We start from the raw sequence: 15,112 nt of genomic DNA, 5'->3' as shown, positions 1-15,112 counted from the left end.
GAATGAACATGTTCTCAAGTTTTTGTTCGGATTAGGCTGGTAATTTGTTCAAAATATACAACCTAACTCGGAGTGTTGCAATTCTATGGACTTGACTGATAGCGATGTCAGCAGGTAAGGTGATATTTGCACACTGCTATTTACTATTTGTAGTAAATGCTGCTGTTGCTACTACTAGTACTACTGCTGCTGCTAATTTCTACAGTTTAGTTCAGTGAGTACAGGGATGATATAAAACAGCATTGGCGTTGAAAAAGTAGCATCTACATTTACTGGCATTTGTCAAAATTAAGGACAGAGGTTAATTGTATTCAGGGTATTTAGATCTATGTAGATGAAATGATGAGGGGAAATTAACTATTAAATAATGAAAGGAATTAACACTCACAGGGACGGTATGAAAACATTTAATATTGCCAGAATCATTTCTTTTGACCCCGATATAATTTCTTGTTTTTTATTTTTTAAATGAAACGAATAACTTATTTGAAACAGCATTGATACATCTCAGTAGTGACAGGAACAGTAATACAGATTAATAAAACAATGGAAATGAATAGGCTACAACTGTAGGATTATTATTATTATTATTATTAGTAGTAGTAGTAGTAGTAGTATTAACAACAATACAAATACAAATAAAAACAACAACAACAATAATAATAATAATAATAATAATAATAATAATAATAATAACAATAATAATAATAGTAGTAGTAGTAGTAAGTAGCCCTACAAGTAATAGTTGTTTGGCGATGAATGATAACTTCCTTAAAGCAACAATGGGCTGTATTTTATCAGTAACGAGACAATTTCCCTCTAAAGCCACTAAGATGACGTTTAAAATAATATCTAAACTGATTATTTTTTATATTTGAGTGGACAGGTGAATCGCATTTACGCCACCGTGTCATGGTAAAAATAGCCGCCTGGTTTCTGCAGCAGAAAACTGTTGCAGGCCCAACACTGATTGGCGGACAATGCCCATGTAGGTCTAATGCAAATGGCCAAATCTACCATATTAAGCTTTACCGTCACGTATTTAAAACTATTTTAAAAAATGTAGTATTTGGGCTGTTTGTTATCAATATTTGTGGGCTGACGGGCCTCTACGTTAGCCACTAATAGGCTACTATTCGTTATTAATGTTTCAAGTGTTAGGCCCAAATAACAGTCTATTTTGTTTGACGAAAGAATTAATTTTGATTTTACTTCAAAAATATGTGTCTGTAAGGGACCACAAGACAGACGAGTCCTGTAACAATGCTAAGTCGATAAATTCTATGTGTACACAGTAAAACACGGCAAACAACGTCATCACACAAGATACAAAGACAATGTCACCACCGAATATCTTTTGGATAACACGTGGTCAGCAATTGACGTTATGCGTCTAGACTTGCTTTGGAACACTGCCGCGACCAAAACACCGTCCAAATAACATAAGAATCGTGACTTGGGACTATATGGTTGATCCATATTTTCGCATAGTTCATTTTAAATTAGACATTAAATGTTCCCTGGCATTCTTAAATACAGATTATCTCTACACTGAAACCATTGGTTCACTTAAAAAAATAAAAATAAAAAAAAACATTACTTATATCCAAAAACGTTATTTTCACGAATATATCTTTTCTCAGCTACTTCAGGCATGGTTAAAATAAGCAGACCTAATAGTCCATTGTGTTCATTTATTCCCATACTCACGTTCAGAAACAAACTTCGTTCTTTGCCATTTTGTGTCCGTTCGCTGTGTCCAAGCACTTTTAGGTTTAGGCTGCTTGTCTTGTGAGCGGAATGTTTAGACATGCGTCGTGTTGGTTTTACGTCGTTGTAAGAACTCTACTGCAGTTTTTATGAACGACACGTTTATGAACAATCAAATGGTCCTCGTAAAAATTTATTGAAGGACATAAAAACATGCACGGTCACTTGCCGAATATAGCCGCTGCAGTGGGCAAGTTTTCAAGCGTCTTACGATTCCCACCCCTCCGGTTTTAAAATTCCATTTTACGAGCAAGATCCCACTTATGTTTATTTGCATAACCCACGAGTCTAGTGAGCTTTTTTTCGCCGCGTAACAAATGTCACAACATCCATTCGATTTTACAAATACAGCTGTTGATCTGAGCCTAAACAAAAGCAAAGTGCGTATTTAAGAAAAATAAGTCCACCATACATTATTAAATTTGCCAAGGAAAAAAACATATCCTCAATGTGCAGTTTATAATATTGTATTATACTGCCAAAGATGAGCATTAGCCTGACAGAGCAAACTGACTTAGCTCAGACGGAGATTAATTACATCAACAAATAGTACCTTAGACAGGGCTGACAACGTTCCTCATTCTGCGAAATGACGATACAGAATTCTTAATGTTTTCATTTACAAAACAGTAGAAAAACATAATTGTCCCATTATTTTACGACCAGCTCATTCATATAAAAGAGAAAAACCTTTCAGAAAACCGTTCTGAAATCCATTGAAGTGCACTGCTAGGAAGACTCGCGCATTGATCCACTGTGTAATTTTTTGGGGGCAAATATAATCACGTGTCACAGACGCAGCCAATAGCAGCTAGAGAGGCTTGGAGAAATAATTACCTGGCTTGATTGTTCTATGGGCAGATAAAAAACTACACATACACTCCATATAATAATCAGATGCATGTAAAAGAGAGGGGGACTTCGTCATGTCGACCACTGGTCCCATAAGTAATTATTATGTGGATTCCTTGATAAACCATGAAAGCGAGGACGTTCTGGCGACAAGATTCTCCACTCCCGGATCGCTTCCTCCAGGATCTCGTTCGACGCCCCTCGTACCGGACTGTGCTGATTTTCCCAGCTGCAGCTTTGCACCGAAACCTCCCGTCTTCACCAACTCGTGGGGCCCAGTGCACTCTCAGTCTTCAGTGGTCTACCATCCGTACACCCACCAGCCTCATTTAGCAACGGACTCCAGGTATGTGCGCTCCTGGTTAGAGCCTATCTCCGCCGCCGTGTCCTTCCCCGGCTACCCGGCAAACAGTAGACACTACGGACTGAAACCCGACGCCTTCCCGGAGCGTAGAGCGAGTGATTGCCTGGGCTCCAGCGGACGCAGCTATTCGGATTATCTCTATGGCTCCTCCGCAGACATCCGAGATAAGACCCAGCAGAACATCCCCTCTCCTGAGTCTGAGGTTTTGGCTTCCGGAAAGCACAAAGACGACAAGCCAGAACTAGACCCGAGTAAGTTGACGTTAATCTAGTTTAAAACAGGTTATTGGAGCGTTTTGGATGCTATTCTATTTACTGCACGCATTTGCTTGGTGGTTGGTTGCTGTCTTCCATAAAACGCCGATCGTTTAGTTCTTTTACTTTTCACCACTTCGCGAGATTCCAGCCAGGGGGGCAGCTATCATTATTGAACAAGACAAACGCCAGTCTTATGGGGCTGTAAAATAGGCGACAGGTTATAAAAAGTGACTACTTGTAAAACAAGCCTTTTAATGGCCAGGTGGCGAAATTGGACTTGCAGCACAAAAAGTTCTCGCTCTCGATGACATAATTTTAGTCTTATTGTTTGTATTAAATCGACCTCACTGAGATTTTTAAAGATGTTTCTAAATATGTATTTGTATTTCTGATGTTATGATCCTTGAATTACAACCTTTATTATTATTATTATTATTATTATTATTATTATTATTATTATTATTATTATGAGTAGTTGTAATAGTTGTAGTAGTATTGTTATTGCATAAAGTAATATGCGGATGTATTTCAATTTACCAATATGAGCAAACTTGTCAAGGTGCAGCTTCACTACTTCTCCAATCAGGTAATCTGATTATTTTTCACGTCTGGAATCCACGTCTGCTTCTACAAATAACATGCAAGTCTTCAGTTGCATCACCAGCGATTTTATTGTGAAAATATATGCAATAAAATAACACAAAGCAAGAATAATACAATTAAGTTAAATCAAAGTCCACTAACGTCCATATGATCTTTCGGTATTTTTATTTTATTTTAATTTATTTGTATTTGATTTTTTTTTTAACATACAGAAACATTGATTGGGTAAATCAAGACAAAAATACAGTGAGCAACTTGTGGAATGTCAAAAATATAGGCTACTCGAGGACTTTGACAGCAGACTTGCAAAGGCTTGAGACCAAAAGCGTTTATGTTCGTTTATGGGCCTATAAAGCGAATGGGCGCATTCACCATTTTACGATGCTATTCCTCTTAAGTACTGAACGGCCTTAGAAGGGCAACGGCAGGAAAGGAAGCGCTTCTTGACAATTACATGCATATACACACATAACAATTATTATTATATATATATTATATTATATATATATCACACACACACACACACACACACACACACACACACACACATATATATATATATATATGAGGCGCATGTACATGATAGGCTACACTTGACTACTTCACACATCTGTATGGTATTTCATATCACACAATCATACAAAAATCGTGAATTTGATATAACTGAATTTGCAGGTTGATTGATTGGGTGTTAAACGTCAGTCCAGTTAGTGTTGTTTGTCTGTTGGTTTGCAGATAACCCAGTGGCGAACTGGATCCATGCGCGCTCCACCAGGAAGAAGCGGTGTCCGTACACCAAATACCAGACTCTCGAACTGGAAAAGGAGTTTCTGTTTAACATGTACCTGACCAGGGACCGTCGATACGAGGTTGCCCGGGTTCTAAATTTAACAGAGCGGCAGGTTAAAATCTGGTTTCAGAACAGGCGGATGAAGATGAAGAAAATGAACAAGGAAAAGAATGACAGCAAAGAACAGTAACGCGCAAAAGAGCTGTGTTCTCTACAAGGACAGAAAAAACCACATCAGTGAACACCCCCAGCCCCTTAGAACCGCACACATTAACAAAGACTGCGAGAGGCTATCTGTGTGTTTTTCTTTTTCATGTCTTTAAACGTTGATTTTCCCTGTTGTGTCGTACTTTATTTCATCCAACATTCAGTAAGAGCTATAGTAAAATTTCATTATGCAGCTACTTTGAAAGGACAGCGGTTTTCCACCTGATTTGGTGGAAAAATACTGAACAGATGGGAAAACTGTTCTGAAGTATGAGCGAGATAGTACTTGAAATTTTATTTTGTTATTTCTTTTAATTCGTAATTTATGACGTTTATGTATGTGCCTATATTTTTCCTGCTGTTTCTTATGCACATGTAAACGTTGCATATTTTGTATAGAAAGGGGACTGCCACAGCATCTGTAGTTATAAAGTCTGGAACGTTTTTCTGTGCGTCTTTGTGGTAGGCCTTCTCTCGTAGTTTATGGTGTACCTGTTCGTGTATTTTACTTTATTTTGATTAGCCTGTGATGTTATGTTCTAATGTAGGTCGTCGTATATTTAAATATACCCCTTGTCACCATAGTCAAGAGTTTCATGTTCTTCTTTGAATACAAGTGATACTTTGTTCCCGTGCACACAAATGCACAATTATGAGAAGGCGCAGACGTAATGCGTGAGAACTGTGCGCAGCTGCCACAGATGCAAACCTTTGACTGGGCCTGTATGTGGTTTAAGAAACGCTGGTCTCTAAACATAGCAATTAATGCTCCTCATGTTGAACCAGAAAAATAAATTTAAGGAATGGGTTCAAAACTTGCTACTAGCGTATAAATCGTAAAGAAAGCGTATGCAGTAAAATGTCCTATGCTAATTGAACTGTAACTTAAGCTTGCATGAGACCAACAGGGATCAAAGCAAACCCACACACACACACACACACACACACACACACACAAACCAATATACGCATGCACACAATGCACATAATTATGTAGTCTATGCGAAGAGGGAGCAGATCGGTTATTGAAAACATCTGGTAGACTAGTTCATTATATTTTTCCGTCTTAACGAGACGTTCCTGTACTGTGCAAGGCCAGTCACCAATATCAAATCTGTCCTCTTCGTGCACAGGCCTAGCCTAATCCCACAGCCAATTGCGCACGCGTTGAATACCGCAAAAACGAACATTTAAAAACATCACGTTTCACTTAATAAAGGGTCTGGATTGCCCTGCAGCTATGCACTGTATTATCCGGATCAGCATGCACTGTTTTTGTCGTCGGTTGCCATACGCAGAAAAGTTTTCTGAAAAGAAATCTGTTTTTATTCGCATGCTAAACGGCCTGTCCAACATAATCAGGTCGAAAGACAGAAATTGATATAGTGTATTTACCCCACTAAGCCTGCTTGAGTTGCATTCATATATTTATGACACTTGATTGTGTCATAAATGCAAAGACGATACCAAGGCATAGCTGCTTATAGGTACCTGGCCACTGTTTTAATCAGCCCCTGTCTTAATCAGCTGACCTCATTTGTTGCCCTCCCTGGTTTAAAAAGGGACTTTACCTGTGATCAATTCAGTATTTCACCTCGTACCTTTTGCATTAGCATTTTGACTAAACCAACATTCGGCCTACAATCGAGGTACTAGGATAACCACTTGCACAATTAGCAGCGATGTATTTTACATGGTAATATGATCGCCGAAATCTGTAAATAGCTTTGCTATTATTTCCCTCTAATCTAACCACAAAAAGCTCGTGCACTAGTTTCTGTAAACCAGAATTTTAAAATCTGTCCAGAGGACTTGTATTCACAGCAGGCTATTTGGCGACACTGACAATAAATATAATGCAAGTGAGTTAGCGTACATAGTCGAGATATTAATGAATTAAACCTAATTTAGCCTATTATAGTAATAATATTTTAACTGGTTCAATCGAAATTGGTAATGTATTTTTTTCCTGTGGTAAAACTGATGACTATCTCGCTCGTTCCGATAATACTAACTGAATGGTAGTTAAAAATATGAACGGTAGCCAGGAGATGCAATAGGGACTTGTTGTTATAATTTCTTAAGTGTGCAATATAATATAATATAATATTTCCAAAGCATCACATATGTTAGGCTATTTTACAAACATCACATACTAATTTCTAAACGCATTACCGAGGCATATCAAGCTACGTATTATCAGTGGTATTTACATAATTATACTCGCTGCAAACCTGCCACAATTGAATGTTTATTTATAAATAACTGTAGGCCCTTCCAGTGAAACTGTGAGCATTTATGCAGTGTCTGCTTCAATGTAAAGAAAAGGGAGTTTCACGGGAACATCTCTATCTTATACGACATATAGCATAAATGTAAAATGCATTTATAGCTTATCTGTTATAAGCTATTAGACGTCCATGCTTGGCACATTCGAGCACATCACGAGCCATTGTTGATCTCTTTATTATTATTATTATTATTATTATTATTATTATTATTATTATTATTATTATTATGCAGCAATCGTGGTAATTATTCATTTTTATTACATTTTTTTCTCGATTCTGCCAACGTGCCTGGGTCTCCGTTACTGGTAGTTTGCTTTCAGTGCGGCAGGTGAAGTAATCTCACATGTCTGGCATTTGTTTCCTGGGAGCAGGGTGAAAATTGCCTTTTTGTGGTGGTAAACAATGCGGTCAGGATGTAGACATTTTAAAGCCCAATCCAGGACGACATTTCCGCAGCACAGGGCAAAAATGCAGGTTTTACAGCCCTGTTAAGGGGCACGGCGTTTGCCTCAAATGCGAACAAACAAAGCAAACCTGGAGAACTGGCTAGACGTCTGGACTAAATTGCTTTATGGTTTTAACGGGCAGTGATGGTGGACTGTTTCAAAGAGACCTTACAGCTCAGATATCATACGTTTACCTAACAAAATCCTACATAGTAAAATGCCCAGTGTTAATTCAACTCTAACAGAGATCTCAATCGGGGTCAAGAGTGGGACTAAATGCACCCTGTTAGAGTTAAATCAGCACTTTATCTATAGCTCTTGGAGGGTTGTTTCATACTGGTGAGCTACCAAATTTAAATGCATTTTTGAACGTGCTGCGGTTGTACTGCACGTTTCGTCTGTTTATTTCAGTGTATATTTACATAAGGCTTTGAGTTAATATGAACACTAGATGTCGCTGTTGACTCATACTTGGCGCTGCCCCGAGCTTGCACGTTGTTTAAGATTGGAATACTTGGCGAGGGAATAACTGATATTGCCGCCATTATGTGGGTAATATACCTTATTTTATTGGACTTGCATTACGAAACACAATTTATGTGTCATTGTATAAAAGTCTTTTCAGTTGAAAATCAATGTAGTGCTGTTTTTGTTTTCAGGAAAAGATACATTTTGTTTTATGGTGTATTGTTTTGTTTTAATACAAATGACACGGACCAGAGGAAAAATAGGCCTACAGAAATATTTTACTCAGCCTAGTCATAAATGACTCTTTGACTTTGAAAATATTTGACAATGGAGAAGGATATGATCTATGTAAATTTAAAATTTCCATTCCAATTTTTAGGGACCACGTGCACACGTCCCCGTTTCAAACTGAAACTAACAACTGGGACATTTATAACAATTTGTAAACAATACCTAAATCAAAATTGTTTTACCCCGCTTGCGAAATTACATGTGTATGAGTTTTCAATTTAAAAAAAAAAAGTTCTACTATATGAGGGTTTTTTCTAAACAAGACACTGTACAAAATATTAGCAAAGCATTCTACTACTATGTTGTGGAACTGGCATGCATTCGACGTAATAAAGTTTTAAACCCATATTTTTATTTTTGAAATTTTCGTTTTAATGCTTTCAGTGAATTTGAAGTGAAACCTCAACACAGAACCCCCCCCCCCCCCCACAACTACCAAAAACTAAAATAAAATCAATTGCATGTATAGCTAGAAACTATTTCTGTTTCCTTGAAACAATTCGATTATTCTAGCGTACAACAGATTGTATAAGTCAAATGACACAATACAAACCTATTTCAAACTATTTCCATTTTAAACCACCGAAAACGATAATGTTTTGAACGCAAGAAATGTATGACACTAATAAAAATACAACATAAAAAGGTGGAAGTATTTAATAGCATTTGACAAAATTAAGTCTGCACACGAATCAACAACAAAGTCAAAGGCCCAGTAAAGACAAGGAAGTGCATGATAAAAAATATTTTGTATTTATTGGTTAAGATGGCGATACAAGAAATGTACATCGTGGCACACCAATAAATAATAATAACAATAACAATAACAGTTATAACAACAACAACAACAACAACAACAACAACAATAATAATAATAATAATAATAATACGAGTTGTAATACATGAACCATGACATCAGAAATATAATCAAACGACTCATTCTTCGTAAGCAACACTAACTTGCATCTTGTTTGACCAGTGTGCCAGAGCCCTTTCATGAAGTCCATAAATTTTCTGTGAAAAGCTTCTCGTCATATTTTACGACGATGTATAAAAATCGTCAGCAACACCAGAAAACCCACATGAGTCAACCGGCCCCGCGACTGAGCGCGGCTGAACACAACATTTAAACGTTAATGTGTCAATTCAAATAACGAGGGGTGTAATGTGCATCTTTATTAACTCCACATTTCTACTCTGGCAGGCAGGCATGCTATAATTAAGCGAACTGGTTGGCAACTGGCGCAACGGAAAATAATCAGGATTAAATTTTTAAATTCAAATTATATATTTTTATTATACGTGCATTCAATTTTCACTGCTGTTCTAAGACATTGGGCCCTCCCTAGTCGTTAACGTCTTTAAACACATCTACGCGCGCACACACAAGTGCACGTACATACGTGTGTGTTATTTTAGAAAGCACTTTCTAAAATCACTACTATTTTAATACCCACTGTCTGGCCGAAATGCTCTATGGTTCATATAAATACATTTTAAATGATTTTTTCTCTGAACTAAACCAGGCAGATCATGGCCTGGCCTAGTTGTGTTTCTCAAGGTGGACGCCTGAGAACGCCAGCGGAATGGGTTGGGGGTGGGGGGTGGGGGGGGGGGGGGTTGGAGATAGGAGGAGGAGGAGGGGGGCTCGATGTAGTGGGGGTGGTTGGGGAAGCAGAAGAAAAAAAAAAAAAGCAGAGCGCTTGTGACTGTGCTAGGCGGAGCTAGCCGCTTTAACCGTAACACGCATCCACCGTACACGCCATGAGCCGGAATTTGAGACTACAAACAGGGATTAAGAGGGGGAGATAGAAAGAGAGAGAGACTTGCACAGGAGAAATAGAGAGCGGAAAGAGAGCTTCTGCCTGAGATTATCCAAGGGGGCAGCATTTTCTCCCTGTGGTTCCGGTTGGTGTGTCGGTGGTGTAATATTTAGTGGATAACTTAGACAACAGCACAATTTACAACAGGAAACACATATCAACAACTACACTGTGTTTTAATGCAAACAAAACATGAGTTCCTATTTTGTTAATCCCCTATTTTCCAAGTACAAAGGCGGCGAAACGTTGGAACCAACTTACTACGATGCAGGTTTCCTCAGAGCGTTACCCGTAGCCACGCGCTGGTGTATGGACCCGGAGCGGCAGCACCGGGATTTCAACATCCGTCCCACCACGTTCAGGACTTTTTCCACCACGGGACATCTGGAATCTCCAATCCCGGATACCAGCAAAACCCCTGCGCTTGGCTTGCCATGGAGACGCCACGAAATTTTATGGATACGAAGCCCTTCCGAGGCAATCTCTTATGGTACCCAGCAAGAGGGGAGTTTAGCGCAGTACCCAGACTGTAAATCGTCCACTGGCACTAACCTCGGAGAAGGACAAGCCACTTAAATCAAAACTCGTCTCCAGTCTCATGTTTCCGTGGATGAGACCTCACGGTTAGAATTCTTTTTGTGTTCTTGTGTTCTCCTGTTCATTTGTGTTTTGTGTGTGTTTGTGCGCGTGTGTGAGAGATGGAGGGAGAGAGAAAGAAAAAAGAACGAGGGAGAGGGAGAGGGAGGACAGTGTTGAGGTGCATCGACGAGGAGCGTCCCTTCGCGGAAGCTTTTTTAAATCGACGTTTTGCTTGTTTTTAATAGTTGTTGCATGGTACGATAGTGAATTCTAACTCGGAATTATGTCATCTACCCCCAGCCCCCAATATATTTTTTTAAATGACGCTTGTGACTTGACTTTGTTGTGATATGCATTTCACTTGTCGCAGTATATGTTCTTCCCTCTTACCAGAATATTGGTGTCATGTATAAATGTTCAGTGGATCAGACCGTGATGTAGTTACTTTGGTGGCATTTGTTCTGTGTGCAGCCATACAATTAGCCTGTAATGACAAAAAAATACAGAAAGCAAGTGAGATTTAACAACTTGGCGTGGAAAGGCATTCGCTATAGATGACTTGCAAAGGGGCAGTGAAGCAAACGTGAATTTCCCATAGCTAGAATGCCGTTGACACAATATGATTAAAAGTATAAACCATTTCAACTTTCACATTTCGGCCTGTTTTTACTTGCATGGTCTCAGACGTCCTTATCGAGAAATCTAGAATACAGAACTCCACACAAGGAATGTGCACGTCGATATATAATGGACAAAATCGATTATTCATTTCAATCAATGTATTATTTTTATTTTCGTGTTTAGCGAGGAGGCTTATTCGATCTAACACGGGGATTTTTACCACCTGAAAGCCAATACTTAAAAGTACAATTACATATAATTTCCACTGTATTCATTTCTTACAGGGTAAGATTAATATCAACGTGTATTTAAAACTTACTCTGCACTTGATTCCAGTTATGTTGTGTATGCTATTCGGTATTGAGTTTGGCTCATAACCATCATATGTCAGCAGAAAGACTGCAACAGAGAAAATGACATGTTGTGTATGTGTGTTCCCGCGTCTCCGAGAGAAGTACCCTACATTTTTGTATAGATTTTTGCACTGATTCATCTTAAAAGACTCATTCAGACATGAATAAAATCCAGAGGTCAATAAACTTAACTATCCTTTGCGTCTGGCTTTATATACGAACTAAAACAAACTTTTTGAAAGAGTTTATTTCCGTTTAGCCTCTGTCTCGTCTGATCCATTTTAAAACAACACGGAGTCGTATGACGCTTAGATAAGTCGGGAAGTTTACCTTTTGAGTATCCTGTAACATTTTTGGTTTTAATGTTATTGCGCATGGGCTAGTTACATCGCATTGCATATAAGTCCTATTTTCCTGTGCTGCGTTGCGGCCAACCACCGAAAATGTCAAAATATTAAACCCATGGTATTGATTAAGTTGTATCCGCACCAAATCTTCTCAAAAGTGTGATGACAAAGACAAGGATAAGAGAGACGGTTGTTTAAAAGAAAAGGAAAGAAAACAAAAGTATAGTTTCCCATGCATTATCGTCAGGCTTTTGTTTATTTAAAGATTTAAATAATATCTGTCCAAAAAACCACGTGCTCAACAGGATATGCATTCGACTGTTATATTTTTTAAGTAATGTTGCGTTGCAACATATATCGGTTTGACTTAAAGAGCAATGAAAAAATATAAAGATATAAAGTAAAGAATAAATGTGTCACATAAATCACGACGACTACTGGAATGATGTAATAGGCCTGTGCAATATTCCGGCAGCTACGAATGTTTTTAAAAGAACATGTAGGCCTACTCTTGTTGTGTTTAGTGTAATCTTTGTGTTGTGGAAATGTATTCTTTCCATTAATATGAATGACTCGTCTGATGATAAAAATGAATACCTATTTCACTTTAAAGCCCCGGGCAGACGCAGCGGACGACAGACCTACAGTCGCTACCAAACACTTGAACTGGAGAAGGAGTTTCTGTTCAACCCTTACCTTACACGCAAACGACGGATCGAGGTGTCCCACGCGCTTGGCCTGACGGAGCGACAGGTAAAAATTTGGTTTCAGAACCGGCGAATGAAATGGAAAAAAGAGAATAACAAAGACAAGTTCCCGGGTCAGAGAGGAGAGGCCGAAGAGGAGGGCAACGAGGATGGTGAAGTCGAAGAGAAGGAAGAGAAGGAAACGGAAGCGACAGAGGAGACTAAAGAGTGATTTTATGGTGTTTTTATGGTTATATGGCTTAGAAAGGAGAGTTACAGCGAATGAGCGATGAGTGATCGAGAGACAGAGACTGAAAATCATAAACTTTATGACCACAGTTTATTGAGTCAACAAGTGAGAAAATCCCACAGATACAACCGTTAAAAGCACCACTCTCTCCTAGCGTATCCTCGAGACGGGACAATCGATACAAGATGTCCTGTGGTACAGAAATAGACACTCTTTTCGGTTGGAGCAAACGTAACCTACACCATGTTCTGCTTTTGGAGATGCTTTTGTTTGTGGGGGTGAAGAGGGCACATAAATATTGAGAATCTATAGCTCCATAGCTACTGTATTGCGGCTCTGGGGCACCTTTAAAAAGATAGCATGATTTTCAATGGGACTGTATACGTTTTCAAAACTAGGTTTGTTTTGTACACTATGACTTGTTTTAATCATAAAACACAATCAAAACCCAGAGAGGGCACACATTGGAACCCAAACCTTTTTCATGCCTACATTTAAAATCGTGTAATGTAAAATGACCCAGACAGTGATAAAGCACTAGGCCTATGATAGATTTGACCAAGACCTGTATAAAATGTAAAGTAGGCTGGACATTCGAACAGCACTTAAATATGCGATTTATGAGCTTCACAAAGTGAATAATTAGATGAAATGCATGAAATGAAAAACAACGTATGACAATTGGTTTAAATACCTGACTATGATGCGTGCTGCTCTCGAAGAAGAGTCATCGACCAGAAAGCGTCGTTTCCTGTAGATGTTTCTAATCATCATTACCTGTAATTGATCAAGGTCTTATTTGTAGTGGGTGTGCAGGAGGAGGTCATTTTAAAAATATTTGGTAGATGCTCATATTAGGATTACCAGGGAACTGCAATCGCTTGAAAAACGATGCTACCTAAAACTGGGAAATTGCAATACATCGCCTATTGTGTGTGTGTGTGTTTTTTTTAAATAAGGTATTTCATAGTATCTGTATTTACTTGTTCTATCGCATTTAAGTTATATTCTTTCCCAACCAAGTATCTTATCTTGAGAGAGCTTTGAGGGTGGTTGGAAGACGTTGTGAGCTCAAAGCCAGCTACCAGTTAGGTAAAAACGAAAATCAAGGTCGCTCCCGATCACTAACGTTAGTCGATAGAGCTTTGCTTATTTCGGTATTTGTAAGGATATCCTGACTACTGTGCTGCTTGATTTTTATATAAATTTGATTTATTCCCCAACAACTTAAACTGCCTATAGATAAACGCACATTTCTGTGTAGACCATCATACATACTGCAATTCGAGTTATTTAAATAAGTAGATAAAGAGATTTATTTTATCGTGATGTTATAGCGTAGACTTTAAATTGCACTGAATATACTCTTTATGTACGTATTCGTATATCTTGCTGTTCACAATATGCTCGTTTTGTTGTTGCTGTTTTTTAAAAGTGAAATAACAGTTTCGTGTGACCACGCCATTGTTGTTGAGATATAAACGATAATAAAATTTGTCCTCTTCACTTGTCTTTTTTTCTTCGATCGAGTTAGCTGACTGTGCATCTAACGCCGTAGACTCTGTTTATTGCCAGTGAGCTCACCATGACACCAGCGCAGATGCACCCGGATTTCCATTATAATTGTTCGCTATGAATTTACGTCTCAGCAACAAAGCAAATTAACTGTTTCTGCATATCAGACGTCTAGTAGTGAATCCCCAACAAGAGATAATATGGAGGGTTGATTATACCATTTATTATATAATGGTTTAACGCTTGAAGCACATAAACATACTAACAAATAGAGAGACGGCATCACTAACGGATTTCTGATTAAAGAATGTCCCATTCCAAGATTCGGATGGCCTAGCACAGTTGGCAGATCATGCGGATCAGAGGAATGGCTGTAGTAGGCTAACCTGTGGTCTTGTCTAAAACAGCCTCATCTATTTGCATCCATGGTAGAAGTTAACCATTTTCATCGAATCGAACTAAGATCCCACTTTGCTGAAACCATGCAGGGTGCCACTGAACACAGCGGGCCTCATTAATCGGTCGAGGCCAAATTATGTTGGTGGTAAAATCCCTCAGTTCCCCTTTGGAATAAGCACTGAATTTAATCGCCTAACTTC

The 15,112-nt window shown here is 38.5% G+C and overlaps 1 protein-coding gene and 1 pseudogene across 1 annotated transcript; both read left to right on the top strand.

Moving 5' to 3' along the window:
* Nucleotides 1–1,629: 1,629 nt before the first annotated feature.
* hoxc9a (homeobox C9a) lies at nucleotides 1,630–5,428 on the top strand. Its single transcript, XM_035383655.1, has 2 exons — nucleotides 1,630–3,237; nucleotides 4,582–5,428. Exons 1-2 carry the CDS (start codon nucleotides 2,697–2,699, stop codon nucleotides 4,824–4,826), a joined length of 786 nt encoding a protein of 261 aa, XP_035239546.1. The 5' UTR covers nucleotides 1,630–2,696; the 3' UTR covers nucleotides 4,827–5,428.
* Nucleotides 5,429–10,045: 4,617 nt separating this feature from the next.
* Nucleotides 10,046–14,504, top strand: LOC118208727 (annotated as a pseudogene).
* Nucleotides 14,505–15,112: the final 608 nt, after the last annotated feature.

Source organism: Anguilla anguilla, chromosome 11, assembly GCF_013347855.1.
Source record: "Anguilla anguilla isolate fAngAng1 chromosome 11, fAngAng1.pri, whole genome shotgun sequence".
Lineage (NCBI taxonomy): Eukaryota > Metazoa > Chordata > Actinopteri > Anguilliformes > Anguillidae > Anguilla > Anguilla anguilla.
The sequence above is the reverse complement of the archived record's forward strand: the minus strand, read 5'-3'. Positions and strand labels throughout refer to the sequence as shown.